This window comes from Malania oleifera, chromosome 12, assembly GCF_029873635.1.
Source record: "Malania oleifera isolate guangnan ecotype guangnan chromosome 12, ASM2987363v1, whole genome shotgun sequence".
In the NCBI taxonomy this organism is placed as follows: Eukaryota; Viridiplantae; Streptophyta; class Magnoliopsida; order Santalales; family Ximeniaceae; genus Malania; species Malania oleifera.
The window spans coordinates 77,642,738-77,666,789 of NC_080428.1; the positions used below are offsets into that span (position 1 = coordinate 77,642,738).

Below are 24,052 nucleotides of genomic sequence, written 5' to 3' on the forward strand. Positions count from 1 at the left end.
TACGACAATTCAGATGCATATTGTGATTGCAAATAAGTCACATTTTTCGTTATAATAACAATTTGAATAAACTAGGAGGCCATTATCCCCACATAATAACTATTATGTATTTTTAAATATGATGAGTCATAAAGAAACTTTATAAATTATAATTTTTTCATTATACAAAATTAAAAGGGACAAAACCAAGTAATTGCTGCATAAATTATTTTATTATCTTAATATTTATTATGCTTAATCTTATTAGCAATGGCCAAAATACCAAAAAGGAAGGAAAAAAGAGAGAGAAAAGACATTAATTTTTTTTGAAATTTTATTAAAAGATATAGGCATCACTTGAGATTTTTAAAAATATTATATATTTTATGATATTTCAAGCATCAAATAGATCTTTTCTAACAATTTATTTTTATGATACTTATACCACTAATTTTTTTTAATTATTAAATATAGGAAAAGTTTAGTATTTTTTTTTTTTTTTTAGAAAACTGAAGATAAGTTTATGAATTTTTTAAAATTTAATGAGAGATTATATGATTTTTAAAATTTTATGAGATTTTTTTTGTGTATTTAATTTTTTCGAGTTGAAGGTCTGCAGTGTGCAATTACTCCGTTGTTAATGCATGCATAAATCGGAACTCGTATGTTCTAAAGAAATGTCAGCCTCATGTATCCTTGCACTTTCCCTAAACGGTGACCCTCCTCAACTTCGAACAGTTCTTCTCTAAAGCTCCTGCAGTTCCATCAATATATTATATCAGTGCCCCCACCCCCTCAAATTTAATAAAAAAAAAATCCGACCCATAATTTTCTGGAAGAAAAATTCATTAAAAAGTTGGGCCAACAATGGCTTCTGTAGCACCGCTACACGAAGCCTTTCTTCCGTATAATTAATGCACACATACATCCAGATGGGATGATTTTATCTTCCTTCTTCACTAGACCTAGAACCTAGCAGCAGTCATTGATTAATTGTCATGGAGGAAATGTACGGCCTGCGTTGCACGAGGGGCGAGTACTACTCGCCGGAGAATCTGCTTCCGCCGCCGCCGCCGCCGCCGCCGTCGACGTCGGAGGATTATTCTTACGCCTATGCGGCGGGACCGTTTCGGCTTCCCATGTTGGGATCGGAGCAGGAGACTGCGCTGCTGTCGGCGGCGGCCTTGTCCAAAGCTGAGGCGACAGATTCCGCCAATATCAACGTCGCACCGCAACTTATTCAACGACCGGAAGATGAAGAAGAAGAAGAAAAAGAAGAGGAAGAAGAAAATCGTATGTGGAGCAGTAGTAGTGCTACTGCGACTACTACGGTGATCAAAGCCAGGATCGCCTCTCATCCTTGCTATCCCAGATTGCTCCAAGCGTACATAGATTGTCAGAAGGTCAAACAGTACTACATGCATTAATTTCTCTTTCTGCCGCAAATTAAACCCAACCAAATTATGCAACGATGAACTATGTAATTATTAATTAGGAGATAAAACTTGTATTGTGTTTTGGGTTTTCTCTTTTTAGTGTTTTCATGGATCTTCGTTGTATTACGTACGTGGCTATCTGGAAGATGAAGAGTTCTGATATATTGTATTGGCGTTACTCATTTTGTGTGAAGATCAGTTGATGGATCGGAAGAATTTATTTCAAGATTTTGAAGTTAATAGTTCTAATTAATTAATTAATCAGAATTCTGTTTTTCTGATGGTTCATTAGAGAACTGCACCACATATATATGCGTAGTTACCCACTGCTCGTTTTAGGTTCTCTTTTTTGTTTATTTATTGATTTAATTTGTTTTGGGCAATGAAGGTGGGGGCGCCGCCGGAGGTTGCCTGTGTGTTAGATGAAATCCGGCGACAGTGCGATCTTCGTAAGACAGATACTTCTGTTACCACGTGCTTGGGATTGGATCCCGACCTCGACCACTTCATGGTCTCTCTCTCTCTCTCTCTCTCTCTCTCTCTCTCTCTCTCTCTCTCTCTTGTTCTTAACTTTTTGAATTTCCCGAATATTAATTGATCGCTTTTTTTATTTCCCTGTATAAATAGGAAATGTTCTGTGAGGTGTTGGTGAAATATAAATCAGATCTAGAGAGGCCTTTGGACGAAGCAACCACCTTCTTTAATAATATCCAAATTCAGCTGCGTAACCTCTGCAACAATGGTGCCTCCACTGCAACCCCTTCTGGTCAGTCTCTCTCTCTCTCTCTCTCTCTCTCTCTCTCATCTCCATGATTGATATAATTTATTATATATATATATATAACTTATCTTTTATCTCTTTAGGTTGTCTTTGATTGTTGTGCTCTGTATGTGTGTTATATGTATATATAGAGCTATATATATAATTTTTTTTTTGTTTCCTTTGGGTTATTGGAACTTGGAAAGCCGCAGAAAAAAAAATTGTATGGGGAGAAGGACTTTGAAGGTAGACAGAAAAAAAAAAAAAAAAAAAAAAAACACACTGATTGCATCAAAGAGAGGAAAATAATGAAAGAGAATCCCTCATTTCCTGCCATAACAATCATCTTAACCTCTCTCTCTCTCTCCCCCAGCTAGTTCTAGACTACCCAGTAGAACAAACGAAGGATTTGGATGCATGTGTCAATTATAACACAAACCCTACAAGGATCAAAATATTCAAAGCCCTAGAAAGTAACAATCGATATATGTATGGCCTAGTCTTGGATTAGTGCACTAGCTAGTGTTTCCTCAGCCGGCTGCTTGCACCAAGTATAAACAGCCCCCTTCTGCTTCAGTTGGAGAATGAATAATTCGGCAAATAATATCTGCAGAACTAGAGGATTTCAAGTCTTAGTGGTTAGCTTGCTCGGAGGGAAGGCAAGAGCCCAACAAAAGGAAAATTCGAAACAACACATGGAACTTAATTAATTACAAGAGTACTATTGATGGGGTTCATTCCCCTTTCATGTGGGTGATTTGTTTTTGTTTCTTCTGTTTGCTTCCTCTTATGCCCTTTTTAGAACATCATTGGAGATTTCAACTCTGATGTTCGCAGTGTGGTGGCAATTGCAATTTTTCTTGTAATTTGCAGTGGCATATGATAAATGTTTTTTTTTTTCCTTCTTTGAGATATCGAGTAAACCAGAGTTTAATATATTATGAGCAACCCCAGATATATAAAATTAATGGCCCTGCCTACCTAATTCCTGAAGTTCGGAATGCTGGGTTTTACACACTTCCCATATGTCAATACTCTGCAAGTGCAACATGAGCATGTTCGTATATAGTATTTGTGCAGTTTAAACGAATTGAACCGTATAATGCTTCAGTTCCCTTCTCCGTTTGGCAATATTCAATTACGTTACGTGCAAGTCTTGCCTTATATAGTAATCTTAGATTCAGATCAAGGCCTGTTTCCATGGGAATTCTGATTGTATATTTGTATTAAGACAAATTTTCCTTTTTGATCAATTAAATCTCATATGGGTAAGATTTGCTTGCATTTTCTTGCTCATGTTATTTCTTTTTCTTGTAGTTAATCTTGATCCCTTCTATTCCTTTTCTTTCTTTTGAGTGCGATGGTTGAAAATTTTGGCTTGAAAAAAATGGAAGTATAATTTAAACCTTTCAAACAACAGATTCTACCTTAGTTTTGGACTTCGTGGTGACTTGTGATTTGTGATGACTTGTGATTTGTGAAATAGTAGTTCTATTATTAGCTCGCATTGTCATGATATATGGTTTCTTTCCACATTGTAACATCCTTCGGCTATTTGTTTGCATTGTTTCGAACATATTGTCGTACAATTACATGGCCTTGATTAGAACGATACGGTATATACACAAATTTTCTTATATTTAACTTTTTACCCTTTTAACATTTTTCGTATATTTTCCCCTGTTATATGTTGATTTTTCCTTTTACATAATCGGTTAAGCCATTTGGGTAAAACTTAACAGGCCTGCCTCTTCTTTCTCTACTTAAACCAATGTTTAATCTCAACCTATTGATGTATGTATTTTTAATCTACCTATTTTAGGTCTATTTTGAACATTTGAGCCATGTCCAAATTATATATATATATATATATATGTGTGTGTGTGTGTGTGTGTGTGATGGAGTTTGCTTTTTTATCCCGTCTAGTTAGAGGCATGATATGCCTTGAAAAGATTAGTTTTCCTAATTTAAAAGTCTAATGTGTCGTTTTGTCTTCGTTTTGTTTTATTACGTTTCGGTTTTATCTGTTTGTAGTAGTTTTGCTGGAACCACGGTATTCCTCCGCCATAAGTGAGGGGTTTTCTAATAAAGAAAGGAGATGCCGCCCTCTTTTACCCCCCCAAAAAAAATGTTTGTGTGATTGTAATACTAATGACCTCCAACAATGACCACCCTAGCTACTTTATAACTGTGTATCAAGTCATGTGAGGATGTTAATTGGTTATTAGGTTGCTGGGTTTTGAACTTTTGGAGACGTCGAGGATCTGGTCACATTTGCCCAAAGAATTTTTCTCTCGAAGATATATCTTCTTGAAAGTTGCTTCGAGTAATTCTGAGTTTCTTTCTTGAAAAATTTAATAATAAAAGCTGAATCAAATGCCATGAATGCAATAGTTCCTTAGCATTACATTTCACTAACAACAATATATAGGTTTTCTTATGAATATATCACTATAAGCTCTTAAGTAGAGAACTTATCGAGGTGCATGGTGCCTGCCATGGCTGCTTATTAAATAATGGACGAAAACAACCATCATGGAGACCATGTACTAATGGAATATGTTGGGACTTGCTGCTTAGACTGCTGCCATTTACATACTTGACAGACAATATTAATCAAATTAAGTGATGAGTAAGGTTGCAGAGAGCATGTAGTATAAATATTTTGTGTATATATTGTTTTTATTTGAAAGGACAGATAAACTTTTCTTGAGGTGATTCTATTGTTAAGTTCTTAACCCTCCTTTTAAGAACAAAGATTTCGTAGAAACACTATCTTTTTGACATTATATATATATATATATATATCTATATATATCTATATATATATATATATATATGTACTAAAAGAGGGCGGCACCTCCTTTTATTTATTAATTTACCCTCATTTTTGACGAAAGAATACCGTGGTTACAAGACAAACAAAAGGGAGATTACAGATAATGAAGTTAAAACTCTCCCAAAAACAATACCAATAATCAACCAAATTAGGACAACAAATTTAAACAATGCTAACTAAGGAATAAGTCTAAACAGATCTAGATAAAATTTCAAAAAAACCTTTACCTAAATTAAAATCCACCAAACAAAATTAGAGAGTTGCAGTGTATATATATATATATATATATATATATTCACGTGCTTGTCTGCCATTGGATGTTCTTATTAGGTCTTTTGCTTTTCTTTAACTAAGATCTGTTGATTCTGTTGACTAACCAGCTTCATCACATTGTTCCTCCCCCAATTGATGCATTGCTCGTTGCATTGCCTGACCTCCTTCATCTATATTAATAAAATGTATATATTAATAAAATGTATCCATGGCTATGAGATGGTTTTGCTAAGTGGGGAAATTTATTGCTGTAGTTTTGAAATTTATGTAGCATATGTATATATTGTCAGGTTTGTGACATTGTGATTTGTATATGCGAAGTAATATTTGCTTTATGTATATTGGTATTTTTTTTCACTGCATAAATTTGCCCCTATCATGTTCTATTTATAATTCACTCCTTGTTAGAGAATGGTTATTGCCCATATATACATAGACTTGTGCTTTGCTTGAATCTTGCGAGAATTCAAAATTGAAACCTCTGACACAAAGGTTTGAAGCTTCTAACCTCATATGTCTCCGAAACATTCAACAGTATTGTAACCTGTTGTTCTATTTTTTATTTTATTTTTTTCCTTTTTTGATTATTAGTTGGGAACGCAAGCCCCACATTGAATCTTAGGCTCTTAAATTTAAAATAATTATTAGGCACACTGTACGTATTCACATTGAATCTTTCTATCAGCAAGCTCACTTTTTTTTTTCATCAGTGGATACTTGGTGCACCTTTTATATATATAGTTTAAAACCTTTATTGAAGCGTTAATGGTCTTCCGCAGAAATGAATTCTTAGATCTATCCATATATGGATTGTTGACCACCTTTGAATGTTTTTCTTTCATCAGTGGGTTGTGTTTTGACATTTTATTCCTTTAAATATAGTCATAGCAGTGTTTAGCCTGTAATTATATATTAATCTTTGTATCATATTCACTTCATTACATCTTTAAAATATTTATATACAAATCATAAATTTTAATGAAAAAAATTGTTTAACTGATCATATATACAGCAATTCCCGAACATTTTTTAGAACAAAAAGTTTCAAATTAATTATAAAGAATAATTTTTTTTAATATATATATATATATATATATATATAAACGCTTTTTAGGGTTCCTATTAATTAAGTGGGAGTTTTAGAGGGGGGGGGGGAAGGGGAGGTTGCAGTTCTGCCTGTTTTGTTCAGGTCAGAAATCAGAGAGAGGCACGCCCGCGGTTGTCGCCGTGAATTAATGATGTGAGCCTGTCGCTGCCGGTCCTCTCTCTCTCTCTCTCTCTCTCTCTCTCTCTGCCACGCAATGTCACTGAGCTGCTAGTTTCTTCTGCTCTGCCCCGCCCAGTGTTACGTCAATGTCAGTTTTCAATTCAAAATGAAGTATATGTATATTTTTGTATGTTCAGTAGGTTAGTGTATATATATATATATATATATATATTTGTACGTATAGCTGTAACCTAACGTAGCTGGGTTTCTTCATTGGGGTGCAATCGAATCCTATTGAAACAATGGGTGCTGTGATTTGATTTGGCTCATCTCAAATTTGATGATTTTATGTAATTGCCGGAGGCAAGCTTGGCAGGATTGCGTGTTCTTAAAATACAAAATGTATATAAAATATAAGGTAAATGATACTGATGCCTTTGAAATTTGGTAAAAGCGTAGCATAAGGTTTCAAAAATTTGAAGTACAAAATTTCATAATTTTTTTAATATTTAATTTTTAAGATGCTTATATTATTTAAAAAATTTATCTTTTTGTATATTATATGAGTAGGTATGTATTTTTTTTATTAAATTTTGGATAAGAGGATTTCCTGAAATTTTAAGAGGATAAGTTCTGTTGAGGCGCTCAAGTTGGACTTTAAAATGTGCTAAAATCTAAGTAACTTTCAAGCTTTATTTTGAGTTTGTGCATAATTAATTGATTGAGCAATTAGTTGAATAGGGAAATGAATAGTTTTGGACCTTTCTCTACTATGTTTGTGTTATTTTCTCATGTGATGTGGTTTGGATCTCTTTACTTTTGATTGGACATGTTATGGGCAGTCATGATTGTACCTTTCTCTACTTTTGTAGAAAAATTTTGAGCTCAAAATTTTAAATTCTTTAACCCTTTGACATGTCCTTCAAAGTCTATAAAAGGGTAATGATTAAAAAGCAAAGTTGATTTAGGGCTTGTTTGTTGTGGGAAAGGAGGGAGTATAAGACGAATATTAATCAAATTTACTAATTATCTTAGTTGCTAAGAATATTTTTACATTTCAATTATCTTAGCAATGGCGGATGAGGGTTTCGTAGTATATCCATTTAATCACAGAGGGCTCGTGGGTGGGAAGAAAGAGAGTTTTGCTTTGACGGGTGTGCCGGTGGGTTCATGGCAGTGTGCATTTGTGAATGTGTGCCTTTATTATCAGTTTGATTTGATGGCCATACGTCCCATCTGCCGGTTGGTGTTGCATCCATCAACCCATCTAATCTGCTGTGCTCTGTTCTGATTCGAATTGCGTGAAGCATCGATGAAAGTAAATCTCCCATAGTAAATTTCTGTCACTGCCCGCTTTGTAATCTCTTGCCTTACCTACGCACCACCACCCACCCCTGTCCGCTGAATTCTCTCGTTTGTAGGCTATGTTTGAGTTGGGAATTTTGTGAAAAAGAAAAAAAGATGGATTATTTCTTTTAATTATTTTTCCTCTGCACCAAATATGACTATGAATCAAAATTTTTTGAAATGCCCTTGATAGTTGTGGATTTTCAATTTTAATGGTTTGTTCATTGGTTTATTATGTATTTTCTTTTTTGTTTCCCTGTTAAATGTTGACAACCAAATTAGGGTTTCATATTTTCTTTCGTTTCGTTCATATTGTTCAAGTTCAAACAAAGCTTAGGCTGTTTGGAACTCTAAAATATTTAGGAAAGGAAAGGAAAATTAATAGCTTAATTAGACTTTACAAATTTTCTTTTATATTTAACCTTTTCAGCCCAAAATATTTTCTTTTAGACCCGGTTTGGAGCATAGAAAATCTTAGGCAAAGGAAAGAAAAATGTTAAGGAATTTGCTTTTTCATGTGTGGTTATCGGTGAATGTAAGAAAAAAAACAAAAGATATTCCAAATCAATGAACGAAAATAAGATTTTAGGCACTATTTACATTTGAGTTTAAGCTTAGAAAATCTAGGCAAAGGAAAGAAAAATATTAAAGAATTTGCTTTTTTCCATGTGGTTATCAATGAATGTAAGAAAAAAAACAAAAGATATTCCAAATCAATGAACAAAAATAAGATTCTAGGCACCATTAACCTTTGATTTTTCTTGATTTCTAACCACATTAAATAAATTTTTGTTTTCAATAGTATTTGGTATAAAGAGAAAATATAGTAGAAAATAAATTTCTTTATTATTTTCCCTGTCTTTACTTTTTCCAATCAAAATCCTCAGCCCAAGCTGACCCTTAAAGCACTGGTTAAATAGTTAAGCTGATGGCAATATAGAAAAATGTTACATATTCTGTAATTACCTATATTTCCATATGGCCATATCCTACTAATTACTACCTATATGTTTTTCTAACAATCTTGAGTTTGGTTAATTGCTGAATCAAAACTAAGTCAGCTTTGATTTGCATGATATGGTTTAGTACTCCCTCAATTTAGAGCATGAAGATTGAGAATGGTCAACTTGCAAACTGTTCTTGACAAATAGATTTGGTGAAGACATTGGCAACCTAATGTTCTGTGGAGTTTTTAGTATCATAGGGCTGAGCCTGATATAACATTTTGACGAACAATGTGACAATCAAGTTCAATGTGCTTTGTTTGCTCTTAAGATTGGCATCATTGCATCAATGCTAATACAGCCAAGTGGTAACAAAACAAAGGCTAAGAGAGCAGATGACCATTATGTTTCCCTTGTTTGTCACAGCCATAGCTCTATACTTGTTGATGCAGAAACTGGCTCAGGTGCGTCCTTGCCCCACTCTCGTGATTTGTAGCAAGCCTTGTGCTATGTGTGCTGCGGTAACAGGCAGTTATCCTACCGTCAATTGATCTCACCGTCATTCATGGGGTAAGTGTGAGTTTGCATGTGCTTCTCACTATTCCATGAAATGGCCGCCTGAATGAAAGAGCATGTAACTGCACTTGAGCTCAGAGTCATCGAGAGCTTTTGACATCAAGAAAAATCTCTTGACTGGGCATGACCTTTAGATATTAAAGAAGTCAGTGCACATCATTGAAGTGGGCGACAATGATGTTGCATAAACTGGCTAAGGAAATTGTTACTGTGAGCAAGGCCAAGTAATAGAAAAACAGATTAAGCAGCCAATGTGACTTCGGTGGATATTGGTTCTGGTAAAGATCCCTGTGTGGCTTTTGAATTTCTAATTTTGTTCCAAGGAAAAGTCAGCCAAACATGCACCAAGGAAGCCAGAATCAGCCAGGATATCAAGAAAATCCTTACTATATTTCGACTTGCCAGGGTCCTTGATATGAAACTCAGCATGCACACAATACTTCAGTTGCTGAATGGCAGCCGCCAGCTGTACCATTGCTTGTGATTACAAGGTCATCAACATACATGACAGCACGATTAGAAGTTGTGCATACCAGAGAGTGTATTGAACATTAGAAGAGTAAAAATCTGCAAAAAGTAATGTAGTGGAAAATTTTGCAAACCATTGTGAAGAAGCCTCCTTTAGGTCATGACTTAGGGACTTGTAGACTAGGTTCTCCCCTTTTTGCCTATATCCACAAGGAAGACATGTTTCATGAAGGTGAATATGTAAAAAAAGGCGTTATGAAAATTAAATCTGCCTTACCATGACGACAGCTATTAAGAACCTAACAGTAGCAACTCTTGCCATAGTAGCAAAATATCATGGTCCAAGCTGTCAATTTATCTGTAGCCTTTCACTAATAGACGAGGTTTGCAATGTTAAAGCTTGATATACATTGTTGACAGCCTAATAGGTTAAATTTTTAGGTAAAATGGTAATCTAATATGGTATTAGAGCTGGTTTACGGGAGGTCTTGGGTTCTAGTCTTTTTGGCGTTTATTACATTGATGTTTATAAAAATTTTGTATTCCCTCTATTGGGTGTTATTTATCATTTGTTTATCTCTCCATGTGTTGTTGGGTTGCACGTGTGGGGGAGTATTTGAGCTTGATATTTGTTGGTCTATAACCTAAAAGCTTTTAGGTTAAGTGGTAATCTAACAACTCCCGTGAGGTACTGTTTTGATCTTCTTAACCCATTTCAAACTAATGGGGTTTCGTTAGGTGCCAAAGGAATCAGATACCAACTTTGATTCCCCTCAAGAGCTAGTAACTAACCATGCATGGCTTTACATTACTCTGTTGATTTCATGGCCGTGGTAAAGGTATGAGGCTCAATTTCAACATGGGAGGATAAAAATCTAAATGTGAGGCAGAAACATGGGTATAAGAGAGAGGTAAAGACGAATGGGGAAGCTGTAGCAGGCCTTGGAGGCAAGGGTTTAAATTGGTTAAAGACTGATCCTCACTTCATCATCAGGGGCCATGTATCATACTTGTAGCTAGGACACTCCACAGCCAATAGAGGACTGGATGTTTCCATTGAAAGACCCTTGGAAGTGCTTCTAAGTTGAGGAAGGATACCATCTATGAAATTGAATCTGTTCTTAAAATCTAGGGCCTCGCAAACTGTCTATTCCAGGTAGGAATGTGGGATAATTGTGTCCAACCAAGGCCAATGTGACATAAATGGCACTAGGGTTATCAGAATGATGCAAAGACAGTGGAGAAGGGTCATAATCATGGGAGGATACTTCAGACATGGGAAAAGGAAGGAGCAAAGGGATCAGTTTTGGATATACCATGTTAAATAGGCTTAATGGCAGAAGCACATATTCATTAATGGTAATACATAATATTGAACTTTTCATGTATGACACCTTCAAATACTACAAGAAAAACCTTGACTAATATCTTGAAAATATTATTAGCTAAGCAGATTTTTCAAGATCTTCAACTTATGAGTTTGCATGATTTGATTTGCTTGATATGCTCTAAGTGAAAGAGTTGATGGGAAGGGAGTCTACTTGAGACAGTTGATGGATAGTGCTGTATTTTAAATGTACACAAAAAAGTGCGAGGAATGAGTCACTGAATTTTATGTTTGCTGCCCTTTGAGGTTGCTGAGTCGATAATTCGTCTACCTATCCCCCAGAAAAGGAGTTTGCTGTGAAACTGAATACTATGTGTGTGCACATGCCTCAGCTTGAAGTAAAATAACAAAAAAAAAAAAAAATGGTTACTCTGTTTGTACAATATATTGAGACTGACAAATGACCCTTTGGATGATTTGAAAGTAATTTTTTTTCTTCTGTCTTGAAGTTTTCCTCCTTATGAGTCAGAAACTAAACTTGTTTTTCTTCAAAATTACATTGTGCAATTGCATGGCCAGATGAAGGTGCTGCTGTGTCATCTGATGAGGAATTTAGCGGAGTAGAGAAAGAGGTGCTTCAGTCTCAAACAAGGGATGAACATGGAGATCTTAAAGATAGACTTTTACGTAGATATGGCAGTCATATAGGTTCGTTGAAGCTGGAATTTTCGAAGAAGAGGAAGAAAGGAAAGCTACCGAGAGAGGCAAGGCAAAGACTGCTCGATTGGTGGAATGTTCACCACAAATGGCCGTATCCATCGGTAAATCTCTCTTCCTGTCAATTTATGTGTGCTCATAAACCAAACAATTACCTGTTAGCGAAGATTACACTGTTTCTTGTTTGACAGAAGTTGTTGGCTTTTGACCTAATACGATTGTCTTGTGTTTTACTTGGTTTGCCTCAATTTCAGTTTAAAATTGCAGAAAGACATGTTTTGAATATTATAAGTGGCAAAATATTGCTGAGAGCCTGAGTAGGAGTGGGGAAAGTGATCTACTCTGAGCAAAGTGCCAGTTTTTGAAGTCATGAAAATGACAAACTTTTTTTTTTTTTGTAATTAAAGGAGGGCGACACCTTCATTTATTTATTGATATACTCTCACTTTTGGCGGAGGAATAACGTGGTTACAAGTCAAACATTGGGAGATTACAGATAAAAAAAAAGATTAAAGACCTCCCAAAAACAACACCAACAACCAATCAAGATATGATTACAAATGCTAAATACTAAGAAAACAGATGGGCTAATTTCTGAATTTTAGTCAAGTTGTTCTGAGGGAGCTTATGTGTAAGCTATGCGAATTGCATATTAGATATGTTAGAATTCTTGAGGTGCAAGTGTGCAAGGGTTTTAATCTTTAACAAAGCTTTGGGATGACAATCTGCTTTTTCTGTGTCACACAGGAAGCTGATAAAATTGCGCTTGTGGAATCAACAGGCTTAGATCACAAGCAAATTAACAATTGGTTCATCAATCAACGGAAGCGTCACTGGAAGCCAGCAGAGAGCTTGCAGTTTTCTGTCATGGATATATAATATAATCTTTCTAGATAATTTGATGCCCATTGTTAGCAACTTAATTGTACATTCTGAAGTGCTATTGCTTCATGTAGGTTTATTCTGGATTGGTAAGTCTGAACTGTAGTTGCAGCTAATAACAGAACTCGAATAGTTTTGAGCTAATAACTTCTTTATATTTGTGGTATTAGAAGCAATGTTCTATCTATAACATTAGTTTTTCAAATTGTCAATCATATTGATTCTCCCACCAACATTGGTGAAGATACAGTTGTAAATGATTCTACTTGAGTTTAGATGAAGTGCTAGACTCATTTGTTGGAGAGACATTATAGTCTCTTACAATTCTACATGTCTATCTTAGAGATGTGCACCTAACACCCAAATGTTTTAGGGATAGACGGCAAACTTCAGTAGCAGACACACCAACCTCCTTAGACATTGGTAATTTGGTATGACTAGAGCCCTCAATAATATTGTTTGGGAACATATATTTTGAGATTTGAATTTGAATGCATAAATTTATAAGAAAGTTAATATAATTTTTTACTCTATTTTAGATTAGTTTATGCAATTTTGAATTCAAGAATTTAATTTCACTCAGAAAACGTGATCCTAACATTATACCTTGTGGATTTCCTCAACAAGGTATGTGCCTTTGTGGTGTTGAATGTTTGTTGTATGGTAACGAATACTTGGATAGTTAGAGTTAATTTTTGGTTTAGTTGTGTAAGACGAGGCCTTACAATTAGGTATTTTGGTAGGTTTCATACTTAGTCTCATCATTTGGAGACTTTAGATTTGTCGATGTTGAGTTAGGATGGAATCAATTCATGATTCAGTGAGAACTGTGTGATTTAATATTAAATATTGGTTAAGATTCATTTCGGACAAATTAACTAAATGTGTACCTGCTTCTTGCACAAATATTGCAATCTCTCGTGTTTTGGATATTCAAGTTAAAAATGTGAGGGTTCGTCTTCCTCGTGTAGTCAAATAGTGTAAACCTAGGATAGGTTGGGTTAAGTTGAATGTGGATGGAAGTTGTAGAGGTAACCCAGGTAATTGTGGTGGTGGAGGCGTGTTAAGAGATGAAGGAGGATTATTTAAAATAATTTTTTCCTCATTATTGGGTTATGAAATCAATAATATGGTTGAATTGAAAACGATTATTATAGGGATTAATCTATGCAAAGTTTCGGATTTGATCAAGTGAAGATTGCATGTGACTCAGCTTTGTTGGTTTAGTAGATTAATTCTGGGAAGTGTTCGACTTGAAACTTATGGGAATTGTGGGAAGAACTTGTGTTAGCATTAAGAGGCATACATCACAAATTGAAACATGTTTATAGGGAGGCGAATCAAAGTGCAGATTTCTTTACCAAGTAAGGTGAATTTGGTGTATCTTGATCATATAGTTGCAAAGATGAACTTCCAAAGCAAGTCAGGGGAATGATTTGATTGGATTTGTTGGGATTTCCTTTCTTGTGCTTGTGATGCTTTGTGCTGGTGTTTGTGAAGGTTTAAGTGGTTGGTTTATTGCTCGAAATTTTTAAGAGTTTTGTTTGTATTCTACTTATAGTTGTTTAGTTCTTATTTATTTGTTTGGTTGTTGGTCATTGGTTTATTAGTTTTGAATAAGTTGGTTAAGTCAGTTTTAAATTCTTAGGGTTTGATTTTATTTTTCACAGGTCTCAAGTTGGAGTCACGGTATTCCTCCGCTATAAGTGAGAGGTTTGCTAATAAAGATAGGAGGTGCTGTCCTCTTTTTCCAAAAAAAAAAAGAAGGTATGTGCCTTTGTGACTTTTCTACCGGACTCTTTCATTGCTTATCATCAACTTAAGGAATGATGGATCATGAACGGTTTTCCCAATGTGTGAGGATACCTAAAAATTGATACTTAAAAATTAAAACTAAAGCTTGTTGACATCCTTGATTTATGTGAACAATCTTATAGCATCAACATAAAATAGTAATTTCAATCAATTAATTTACTTGACAAACTTTGTTCTCTTATTCCTCTTAATTTAGAGAGGAATTGATTGTGAGAGGAAGAGAGGAAAAATCCTTCTCTTTGTAATTTAAAAAAAAAATATTTTCTTTAAAAAAAGAAGCAAAAAAAGATTTTCAAGCCACCTATGTTTCCTCCTTTCTTTCTTTATTATTCTTTCTATCCAACCAAACGCATATTAGGCAATTACACTTAGGACAAAAGACACTCATCTTTTATGAAATTTGGTAGAAAGGTAAACACATTTTTAAAATTTCAAAAATGTCACAACTCTAATTTTAAAGATATTACAACCACCTCGAGTTTCCCCAAAAAAAAAAAAAATTCTATATTGGATATGGAGTATTTACTTTTTATACCCGACACCGTAAACAATCAACAGCGACAAACGGATCCATCCCTTCCCGTTACATGCTTGGGTTTGGCCGTTCGGGTCGGATCGTTTAGCTGAGCCGCATAGTTACGGACGCCCGTAAGGACTTCTGCAACCATTTTATGGCTATCGTCCTTCTCCTTCCCTCCGTTTCCTTATCCTCTGGTTGGCGCCTCCCCATTTCCGGTACCGGATACTCGCGGGTCCGATGCGCTGCTAATGAACGCCAGGCGCTTTTTAGCCGAATTGCCCCCGTCTACGACAACGTATTCCCTCCTCCTCCTCCATCCTCCCTGTACCTCTGATAGTTCATAATGTTAACCTTTTTGATCTCGACACTTTGTAGTTAAACGATGTGTTGAGTTTGGGGCAGCACCGGATATGGAAACGGATGTCTGTGTCTTGGAGTGGGTAATTGAGTACTTCATTCTTCGTTCTTTTTTCTTTTTTTCTTTTTCTTCATATTACTTATTGTTAAATGTGATATTTTTTGCATTTTAGAGCGAAGAAGAGTGATTGCGTGTTGGATTTGTGTTGTGGAAGCGGGGATTTGGCGTTTCTTTTGTCTGAGAAAGTCGGGTTTGACGGCAAGGTTTGTGATAAATGATGTTATATGCTCAGCTTTGTTTAACATTTGTTTATTTTTGTAGTTAGTGGTTGCATTGTGTTTCACTATTGTTTGTTAGGTTTGTCTGTCTTCTGATTTATCTGTTGCAAAATTCGTTTACCAGACATTTCTTTTTCCTTTCACAAGATTGATGATAAGAGGGATTCCTGCAATGATCTATTTCAGCTTTCAGAAAAACTCTTTTGCCATTTTTTAAGAACCAACCTTATTGTATTGTCTGCTATTGCATTTAGAAAAGAGATTCCCCAATTTTGGTGCCCACTTTTTTGTTTTTCAAAAAATTCCTGCAAAAATATTGGTTGAAATGAGAATGTAGGAAAATGTTTTGTATCACATAACTAATCTATAACTACTTATAACTAACACATACATGTCCCATTACTAACTAATTCTAATCTCTAACAAGAGAAAATTTACTATTACTTCACTATACTTGCCTAGTGGATTAGAGAGTGAGCAAGAGAAAAATAATTTAATTAAATTGCAAGAACAGATAAAAGTAAAAAAAATTATAAATAACTTTAATAAAAATTGAATTAATATATATTATACGGCTATTGCATGTGTTTGAAGGCTAGTCTCCAAGAAAAATAACCCTGTAAATGAAAGGTACTTTAGACATTAAAGTAAATAAACAAGTTTCTTTGCTTTATCTTAACTTCACATTTTTGCATACATATTGCCCATAGCTTTTGCACGCATGGTATGCGAACTATTGAATAAATAAATTAGGTTATTTGAAATATTTATTTATTTCTCTTTAGTGATTTTTGCGTGTATTTTCCACTACCCTCTCTTTGGGTGGGTGGTCTTTACCAATAAACAAGCTTTAGATACTACTGTTAGATTACCACTTTATTCAAAAGTTTAAGCTAGTAGGTTGTGGGCTAACAATGCATATCAAGCTTTAACTCTCTCCCGCATGTGCAGCATGATAACATGGAGAGATAAACATGCGATAAATAACACCAATTATAGGGAATACAATAATTTTTTAAACACCGCATGATAAATGTTGGCAATGAGACTAGAACCTTGAACCTCTTGGTAACTAGTTTTGATGCCATGTTAGGCTACCAATTTACCCAAAAGTTTAAGCTATTAGGTTATGGGCCAACAATGTATATCAAACTTTAACAACTACAAACGGTATTAAATCCCATAGTTTAGTTTGACATGATGACATGCTTAATGGCATTTGGCATGACTAGAATGAGCTAGGCTAGTGTTTTTGATATGATAAAATATAAATCATGACTGTTTTATTTTCGTGTTTTTTATTGTGACAACTTGTAGGTGATGGGTCTTGATTTCTCAAAGGAGCAGTTGTTGATTGCTTCATCTCGACAACATAGTCTCTCAAAAGATTGCTACAAGAACATTGAGTGAGCATTGGTAAATTGTGTGGCTAATTAATATAATAATGGGCATATAATATTAGTTAAGAATTTGGAAAGATTTCTTGTGCTCAATATTTTACTTATATTTTTAGTGTCACTTGGAACTATTTGCTTTAAGCTTTTTCTGGTAGCATTGTGTTATAATTTTAGTAGACCGACAAATGGAGGTAGTAATTTATGCAATGCATTTCAGGTGGGTTGAAGGTGATGCAACTGATTTGCCATACTCTGATTGCTTTTTTGATGCTATTACGATTGGTTATGGGCTACGAAATGTGGTGCATAAACGTAAAGCCATGCAGGAGGTTCTTCGAGTACTAAAACCAGGTTCTCGTCTCTTTCTCTTTGAAAATAAGAAGTCTGGTTAAACCATAGATGTAATTTGAGTAGTATTTCTCATTCTTGCTGAGGTTTTCAGGTGCAAAAGTATCTATCCTTGACTTCAATAAAAGTTCCCAATCATTAACTGCCTCAATTCAGGTACTGGTTCTGAGATATCAGTTATGGTTTAAGTCAACATTTTGTCTCATATATGAATCAAGTCAACATTTACATGGTATTCAAAACCTTAAAAGTTTGATGGAAATTTGCAAGTCTCTTATGCATGCAATGTGATTTAAATTTGTTCATGCATTCTTACTTTAAACTTCACTCATATAATATGAAGCATCGAATGGTATTTCTTGTTCTTTATGAATACTAAAACATTCATTTTGGTATGTGATGGGGTTGCGTCAATAACTTGATTGAAATTTTCTGAATGTTTCCCTTGCAAGGAATGGATGATTGATAATGTTGTTGTTCCAGTGGCAACTATTTACAGCCTTGCAAAGGAGTATGAATATTTGAAAAGCTCAATCCAAGAATTCTTAACAGGTGCGCTCCATGTTCTTTCCAGTGTATGGATTGTTCACACACTGTAGAATAATCAAAGAGCAATGTCCAATTTTAGCATAATATTGTTATGATTCAAGTTTTATTGATGTGCTCATTCGCATGGTGCCCTCATTTCTCATAGTAAGCTCCTTCTTTGTTAACTATGTTCTTTTTCAGGCCCTTCACTTTTTATAGCCAAAAGAAGGATAAAATTCTGTTTGCATTAATATGTGTAAAAAACGGTGAAAGTTCTGGAAATGGCATTGCTCTGGAATTATGCTTTCTAACTAAATATCATTTAAAAAATAGAAAGCATTAGATGTCCTAGTCCTACAGATTTCAATAACAGTTATTGGGTAATTAAAAATGGATGGTTCTGATACAGGAAAAGAATTGGAGAGGCTAGCTTTAGAAATTGGATTTTCTGATGCCAAACATTATGAGATTGCTGGAGGCCTCATGGGTAACTTAGTAGCGACATGCTAGATGGGATCTGCGTAATCCTGGAAAGTTTGTCAGTACCTACTTGGGCCTGTCCTTGTTGAGAATGATATATGTTAAATTTAACAGCAAAATGTATGCCTGGATAGCCTAGCCTTGATGTTCTTTGTATTCTATTGAAGTTAATGAGTCTGAATATAATGTTCTTTAAGTAATATCATACAAGCTTTACTTTCCTTTTCTGCCTCTGCATATGTGTGTGCACGCATGTGGTCACTTGTCTGTGTGTGCATGTTTCTGCAGAGAGACTTGTAGGTCATTTCAAGATTCAAAATTTCAAACAGATATCAACTTAAATAGCTTCTCTCTCCTGTGCATGTAGTGCGCACATGCACATGTGCTGCAGAGCCTTGTAGGTGCATTCTATAATAAGTTTTCCTCTTTCAATGAATTGTTGGTTATTTCAAGATGTAAACAAATATCAACATTTTTATCTTATTTCTTTTTGACTGAATACACTGCACTCTGTTGAGTTCTATAGATATTAACTGGTTCAATTGGCAGGTAAGTTTTTAGCGACTATGAAAAATTTAATAGGTGCATAACTAAATAAATCCTTGGATAATCTATGTTCTTGTCTCATATGCGCTAAATGCTCTCTCAAGATATGCTTTGTTGGAACTAGCTCTGAGTCTTTAAATAATTTTATTTTCAATTTGAGATCGTAGCGAGATTTTTTGAATTAATTTTGGACCTTATTACTGCTCTCCCAGTTTCCTAATTTATTCCGTTTCGCACGCACAGCTCGCAGGTCTTCTTTTTCATATATTTTATGCAAGTTGTTTATGCTTTGTTGGAACTAGCTCAGAGTCTTCAAATAATTTTATTTTTAATCTGAGATCCTAGCTAGATTTTTCAAATTAATTTTGGACCTTATTATTGTTCCCAGTTTTCTAATTTATTCTTGCATTCTGTTTTGCACAGCTTGCAGGTCTTTTTTTTCATATATTTTATGCAAGTTGTTTATGAAAGATATTCTGTTTAAATTAATTGTTGGCTGAAAAATTAAAATTTATCCATTCATGGGAGACCAATCTTTAGCTGGTAGACAGTGGTAAGGATTTGAATGAAAAATCTTAAATATGTATGATAAAAATTTGCTTTTGGAAAATGGGGACAAGTTCTGAGTTGAGCGACAAAATGGTCAAAATTCATGTTTTGGGGAAAGAGGGAAAATAGTCCAAAGGAGTACGAATACGTGTTTCTAATAAAAATTTGACCCATGAGAATTCAAAAAGCTAAGTCCCAAACTTTAGCCGGTTCTGGGGTGCATGTGTTTGTCTCTATTTTTTTTTTTTTTTTTGGTTTGCTGAAAAAATGAGATACCTACTCCAAACCCATTTCCCCCCTAATAAAATGAAATAAAATGTTTTTTTTTTTTTTTAATTTTTTTTTTCAGAGAGCTTCCGCATCATGATTCTGCTGCTGACCCTAAACATAAAAATTGTTATTTTGTGGGACATAGCAACACTTGAGATTCGAATATTCTATGTTGGCCACACTTTTAACTTCATCTGGGGTAAAATGAACTATGGGAGATGGTTGCATTTGAAGTACATGCTGTTGCATTGAGGGGGAAACATAGGTTGTCACTAGCGTCATAAAATTGCATGGTCTCCTCACCCATGAAGGGAGGTTTCATGGGTGTTGGTAATTCATCCTTCTTGTTCCTCAACATATGTAGTGCCTTGGACATTGTTGGTCTCAATGATGGAGTCTCCTGGATGCACAGAAGTCCTATTTGCACCACCCTCAAAATCTCATTCGTAGTATAGCTGCCTGGAAGATCCTGCAACATTAGGTTTGGGTCAAATACTTCCTCTGCCGTATGCTGTTGAAAATGTTGCCACACCTGTTCACCCAACATAATAAGACCAGGGAATTGTAAGATTATGCTGATTGAAATGTCTGAAAAGATGCAAAGTTTTATGAAACTGACAATTGTGATTAGGCTTTCTTCAAAGTTTTCCCTCCTATTGTTCTGCCTTCCTGTAATTATCTCCAACAGAAGCACACCAAAACCATAGACATCCGCCCTCTCAGTTAACTGGCCATAGGCTATGTACTCTGGAGCCATATACCCTCTGCAGATTTGTAGATAGAAACCTGAGTGAAATGTCATTTAAGGTTCATGTTTTGATTTGGGTGTTCTATACGACACTGCCATGTAATTGTAAATGTACAAAATTATGAAGCTTAAAGCTTCCTGTAATTTAATCAGTTCTATTCTAAAAGAGAGAAAGGTGAAGAAAGAGGGACACTCACAGAGTTCCTGCAATGGCAGTGTTGATGTGGCTCTCATCTGCTTTGAAAGATCTGGCTAGCCCAAAATCTGCAATTTTAGCACAGAATCTTGAATCCAGTAAAATATTACTTGCTTTAATATCTCTGTGAATGATTCTAATATTGGAATTCTCGTGGAGGTGGACCAAGCCTTCCGCTGTCCCAATGATAATCTTATGCCTCTTCTCCCAGTTTAGTGTTTTACCTCTGTTTGGGTCTGTCATGTACATTGAACGAATTAAAAGAAATTACTTGCATTGAGATTGCAAAACATTCTTGTATTGCTTAGAACTCTTGTCCGGACACATTATTGGAACTCAAAATTTAAAACTGCTGTGTAATTACCAAAGATGAAGCGGTCAAGACTTTGGTTAGGTAGGAATTCATAGACAAGAAGGCTTTCAGGTCCCGAACAGCTGCATCCCAATAATCTGACCAAATTATTGTGTTGCACGCTACTTATGATGTTAATTTCATTGTAGAAATTTTGTGCTCTGTGCTTGTTGTTAAAGAACAATCTCTTCACAGCTATCTCTCTCCCATCTGCAAGAGCTCCCTGCAGTTGAGATGATCAGAAAAACATCAACTGCTCAGTTTCTATAATTAGTGTATGAATTATTTGCACCCTTGTGTTTAGTCCAGCATTGCATTTAAGTGGAGGTTACTTGCACCTGGTTTGGATTGAGCGATTCGGAGAAGGGGGAAAAAATGGAACTCTCCTTCCAAAGCAATAATTTGAATTGCATCTTATAGAATAAATGGAAAGTGAAGTATATTAAAACCTATTATGACTCTGTTTTCTGAGTTTCATGAAAATGGAGAGATTGGGAAAGGAGAGACAAGCTTTGTAATCAAAATTTGAAGACAGAAAAATAAAATGAAATAAAATATTACACTAAACATAAGACGAGGACTGTTAAACAGAATGAAAGGTCAGTGAAAAAATATTCTCTCTGTTCTTGTCCCATCAGCAATGAGTGTCCCTTCATTAAAGAAATTAGTGTCCTAGAATTTTCCTTCATTAAAAATAAGTCTTTAATTGTAGCTTCTATGCTCGTACTAAAAGAAGAATACCTTATACACGGTTCCAAATCCACCTTGCCCGAGCTTGTTGGCGTTGGCAAAATGTTCCGTGGCCTTCTCAATCACAGAGAATTTGAAATGTATGCTATTATTGGGGACGGTCTTAACCCATTTCTTGACATCATTTGAAGCTGTTGGGAAATCAGAAGAGGGCAGGGAAGATTAAAGAAACTCTTCACAGATGGGTTGCCTGCAAAAAGTCTTAGACGTATGCATACCTCTTCTCTTCTGCAATTTTCTCTGCTTGCAGATATAGACTGCCATAGCTGCCCCAACTCCTAAGATGGCAATAGAACTAAGAAAGGTCACGATTAATGCCATTGTCCCGCGCCCTAACCCTGTAAAAAGTCATCAATCCAAAATAAAGATCAAGCTAACTTCTTCAACATGAAAAAACTTGCTTTCTACAACACGCACAACTCTCATCCACCCAAATGAACCAAACTAACTCAAAACACTTACCCTGACCTCTGGATCGTCTCTTCCTTTGTTCTGGGTTGAGAAAATTTTTATCAGAGTACCTCAGAAAGCACCCAGCCTTCAAGGCTCGCCCCTCTGACTGCGGCAAACACCTAAAAACTGAAGCAGAAGCATTCTCTAAGCAAGCTCTGCAAGACTTCACACTCAACGTCCTCTAACACTGCACCAGAACATATGGAGATTCATTCCCCTCTGCTGGTGCCGCTGCCAAGTACCCATTATTCTCTGGCGCAGCTGCAACTGCATGGTGCACAGCCACCACCGTTGCATCCCGGAGTGCAGGGCTCATCTGGGTGTTGCCGCCACACACTGCCTTGTCCCCTCCTCCGTTGAACTCTTCAAAGAAGCTGTAATTTTCAGACCGCATGAAGCATCCGTCGAGGAAGATATAACCCCCAGTGAAAGGGAAGCATTTGGGAAGAAGTATGCGTCCCCGAGTGTAGCACAAAGTGCAATCCACTAAAGGGAGATCTCCATAGCATTGGACGAGGCTATAGGCAGTGTCCATACCGGAGCCATTGACTGCGACTCCGAAGCTGGAAGTTTGCAATTGTTGGCTGATGCTTTCCATCGTGGCTACGAAGCTTGGGACAAAGACATTGGGGTTGTGCTCTCTTTGGTGCCTGCAGGTCATTTGGACCTTTTGGGCTCTTGGGTCGGCTTCTACCATTGTTTCTGTTGACATCAACAGAGTGGTGATGGTGGCAAGAGGGAAGAGAATGGAGGGAGATGGGATTTGCCACGGTTTTTCCTTCATAATTGTTTGGGGAATTTTTAATTTCGATTGTGAGCAGGTTTCGCAGAAGGAATTCAGCAGAAAGGGACCAAGAAGCAGAACAAAATTAAGTGGCAATGAGGAGAGGAGTAGAAAAAAGGAAGCTTGAAAGAATTTGAGCTTCAATTTCGACCAGGAGATGAGAAATGTTCAGAGGGAAATCTAGCAAGGACCAAGCAAAGCATGGTAAATACCCTTAAAAGCAAATCAAGCAGTAGCTAACGAGGCACGATAAGCAATCCTGCTGGGCTGGAGTTACTAAATCAGGAAGCAAAAAAATAAAAATAAAAATAAATAAATAAATGATGATTCAAGCGTGTTGTGTTGGGAGGGAAAGACAATCCAATTCTCATTTTCCTCCACATTCATCGTTTCCTTGCACATTTTACCGAGCATTATGATATATTTTCTGGTGTGAAACCAAAGGGAAGTTAGCAATAATGGGCATTGACTCAATGACTCTGCGGCAGTGTCCTATTTGGACAGATGGGTGGTTACATGGGCCTCCCCCTCCTTCCCTTCTAAAAATCTCGTCTCCACATATGTGTGTATCTGGCAATGGCCGTGTACTCGTTCCTAATTTGAATCAAGGATTTTAATCTGTCGGTTGCGATGGCAATTCAGCAGTTAAGTGAGATTGGACAGGACAGTGAGCTCGAAAACTTGAACATTTAGTAGTAAAGTGAGTTGGGCAAGCCTGCATTTGGAAGCGTCATCATCAACTGGGCCAACCAGGATGATACCCCTGGTGTTTGGGCGCCCAAAAGTGGCTGCCTGCCTTCAATTTGAACAAGAGAAAATTTGATCCGAGTCCACAGAAGAGTAGGCCGACTGGGCCGCAAGATTTGAACCTGCAGCAATATGTTCATATGAAGCGGCTTAATCCCCGCAGGCTGTCCTTGCGACA

The 24,052-nt window shown here is 36.0% G+C and overlaps 4 protein-coding genes across 6 annotated transcripts; 2 read left to right on the forward strand and 2 right to left on the reverse strand.

Moving 5' to 3' along the window:
• The first annotated feature begins 813 nt into the window (after positions 1 to 813).
• LOC131144521 (homeobox protein knotted-1-like 2) lies at positions 814 to 12,945 on the forward strand. Its single transcript, XM_058093218.1, has 5 exons — positions 814 to 1,382; positions 1,804 to 1,926; positions 2,043 to 2,181; positions 11,736 to 11,977; positions 12,621 to 12,945. The coding sequence occupies exons 1-5, from the start codon at positions 978 to 980 to the stop codon at positions 12,750 to 12,752; spliced, it is 1,041 nt and encodes a 346-aa protein (XP_057949201.1). The 5' UTR covers positions 814 to 977; the 3' UTR covers positions 12,753 to 12,945.
• A 2,237-nt stretch (positions 12,946 to 15,182) lies between these two features.
• Positions 15,183 to 18,980, forward strand: LOC131145064 (2-phytyl-1,4-beta-naphthoquinone methyltransferase, chloroplastic). 3 transcript variants are annotated; one of them, XM_058094115.1, is made up of 8 exons: positions 15,183 to 15,385; positions 15,466 to 15,530; positions 15,621 to 15,711; positions 17,044 to 17,132; positions 17,341 to 17,474; positions 17,566 to 17,627; positions 17,924 to 18,023; positions 18,768 to 18,980. In XM_058094115.1, exons 1-8 carry the CDS (start codon positions 15,242 to 15,244, stop codon positions 18,818 to 18,820), a joined length of 738 nt encoding a protein of 245 aa, XP_057950098.1. In that variant the 5' UTR covers positions 15,183 to 15,241; the 3' UTR covers positions 18,821 to 18,980. The 3 variants fall into 3 exon arrangements, with proteins under 3 accessions (XP_057950098.1, XP_057950097.1, XP_057950099.1); XM_058094114.1 differs by lacking the exon at positions 18,768 to 18,980 and adding an exon at positions 18,409 to 18,700; XM_058094116.1 differs by lacking the exon at positions 18,768 to 18,980 and adding an exon at positions 18,409 to 18,700 and having other exon boundaries at positions 15,245 to 15,385; positions 15,466 to 15,526.
• Positions 18,981 to 19,879: 899 nt separating this feature from the next.
• LOC131145063 (cysteine-rich receptor-like protein kinase 2) lies at positions 19,880 to 22,481 on the reverse strand. The gene is made up of 6 exons (XM_058094112.1): positions 22,353 to 22,481; positions 22,109 to 22,228; positions 21,882 to 22,021; positions 21,153 to 21,363; positions 20,790 to 21,024; positions 19,880 to 20,608 (listed from the first exon to the last, which is right to left on the reverse strand). The coding sequence occupies exons 2-6, from the start codon at positions 22,209 to 22,211 to the stop codon at positions 20,035 to 20,037; spliced, it is 1,263 nt and encodes a 420-aa protein (XP_057950095.1). The 5' UTR covers positions 22,212 to 22,228; positions 22,353 to 22,481; the 3' UTR covers positions 19,880 to 20,034.
• A 43-nt stretch (positions 22,482 to 22,524) lies between these two features.
• Positions 22,525 to 23,127, reverse strand: LOC131145065 (cysteine-rich receptor-like protein kinase 2). The gene has a single exon (XM_058094117.1). It carries the CDS (start codon positions 23,125 to 23,127, stop codon positions 22,525 to 22,527), a length of 603 nt encoding a protein of 200 aa, XP_057950100.1.
• Between the last annotated feature and the right edge of the window lie 925 nt (positions 23,128 to 24,052).

Coding starts and splice junctions, on each gene's coding strand:
- LOC131144521 (XM_058093218.1), top strand. CDS start 978: ATGGAGGAAATGTACGGCCTGCGTTGCACGAGGGGCGAGTACTACTCG. Junction 1,383..1,803: donor CGTACATAGATTGTCAGAAG/GTCAAACAGTAC, acceptor TGGGCAATGAAG/GTGGGGGCGCCGCCGGAGGT. Junction 11,978..12,620: donor ACAAATGGCCGTATCCATCG/GTAAATCTCTCT, acceptor TGTGTCACACAG/GAAGCTGATAAAATTGCGCT.
- LOC131145064 (XM_058094114.1), top strand. CDS start 15,242: ATGGCTATCGTCCTTCTCCTTCCCTCCGTTTCCTTATCCTCTGGTTGG. Junction 15,712..17,043: donor AAGTCGGGTTTGACGGCAAG/GTTTGTGATAAA, acceptor GACAACTTGTAG/GTGATGGGTCTTGATTTCTC. Junction 17,475..17,565: donor TCTTCGAGTACTAAAACCAG/GTTCTCGTCTCT, acceptor TGAGGTTTTCAG/GTGCAAAAGTATCTATCCTT.
- LOC131145063 (XM_058094112.1), bottom strand. CDS start 22,211: ATGGCATTAATCGTGACCTTTCTTAGTTCTATTGCCATCTTAGGAGTT. Junction 21,025..21,152: donor TCTTGACCGCTTCATCTTTG/GTAATTACACAG, acceptor TGTACATGACAG/ACCCAAACAGAGGTAAAACA. Junction 20,609..20,789: donor ACTGCCATTGCAGGAACTCT/GTGAGTGTCCCT, acceptor ACAAATCTGCAG/AGGGTATATGGCTCCAGAGT.
- LOC131145065 (XM_058094117.1), bottom strand. CDS start 23,127: ATGAAGGAAAAACCGTGGCAAATCCCATCTCCCTCCATTCTCTTCCCT.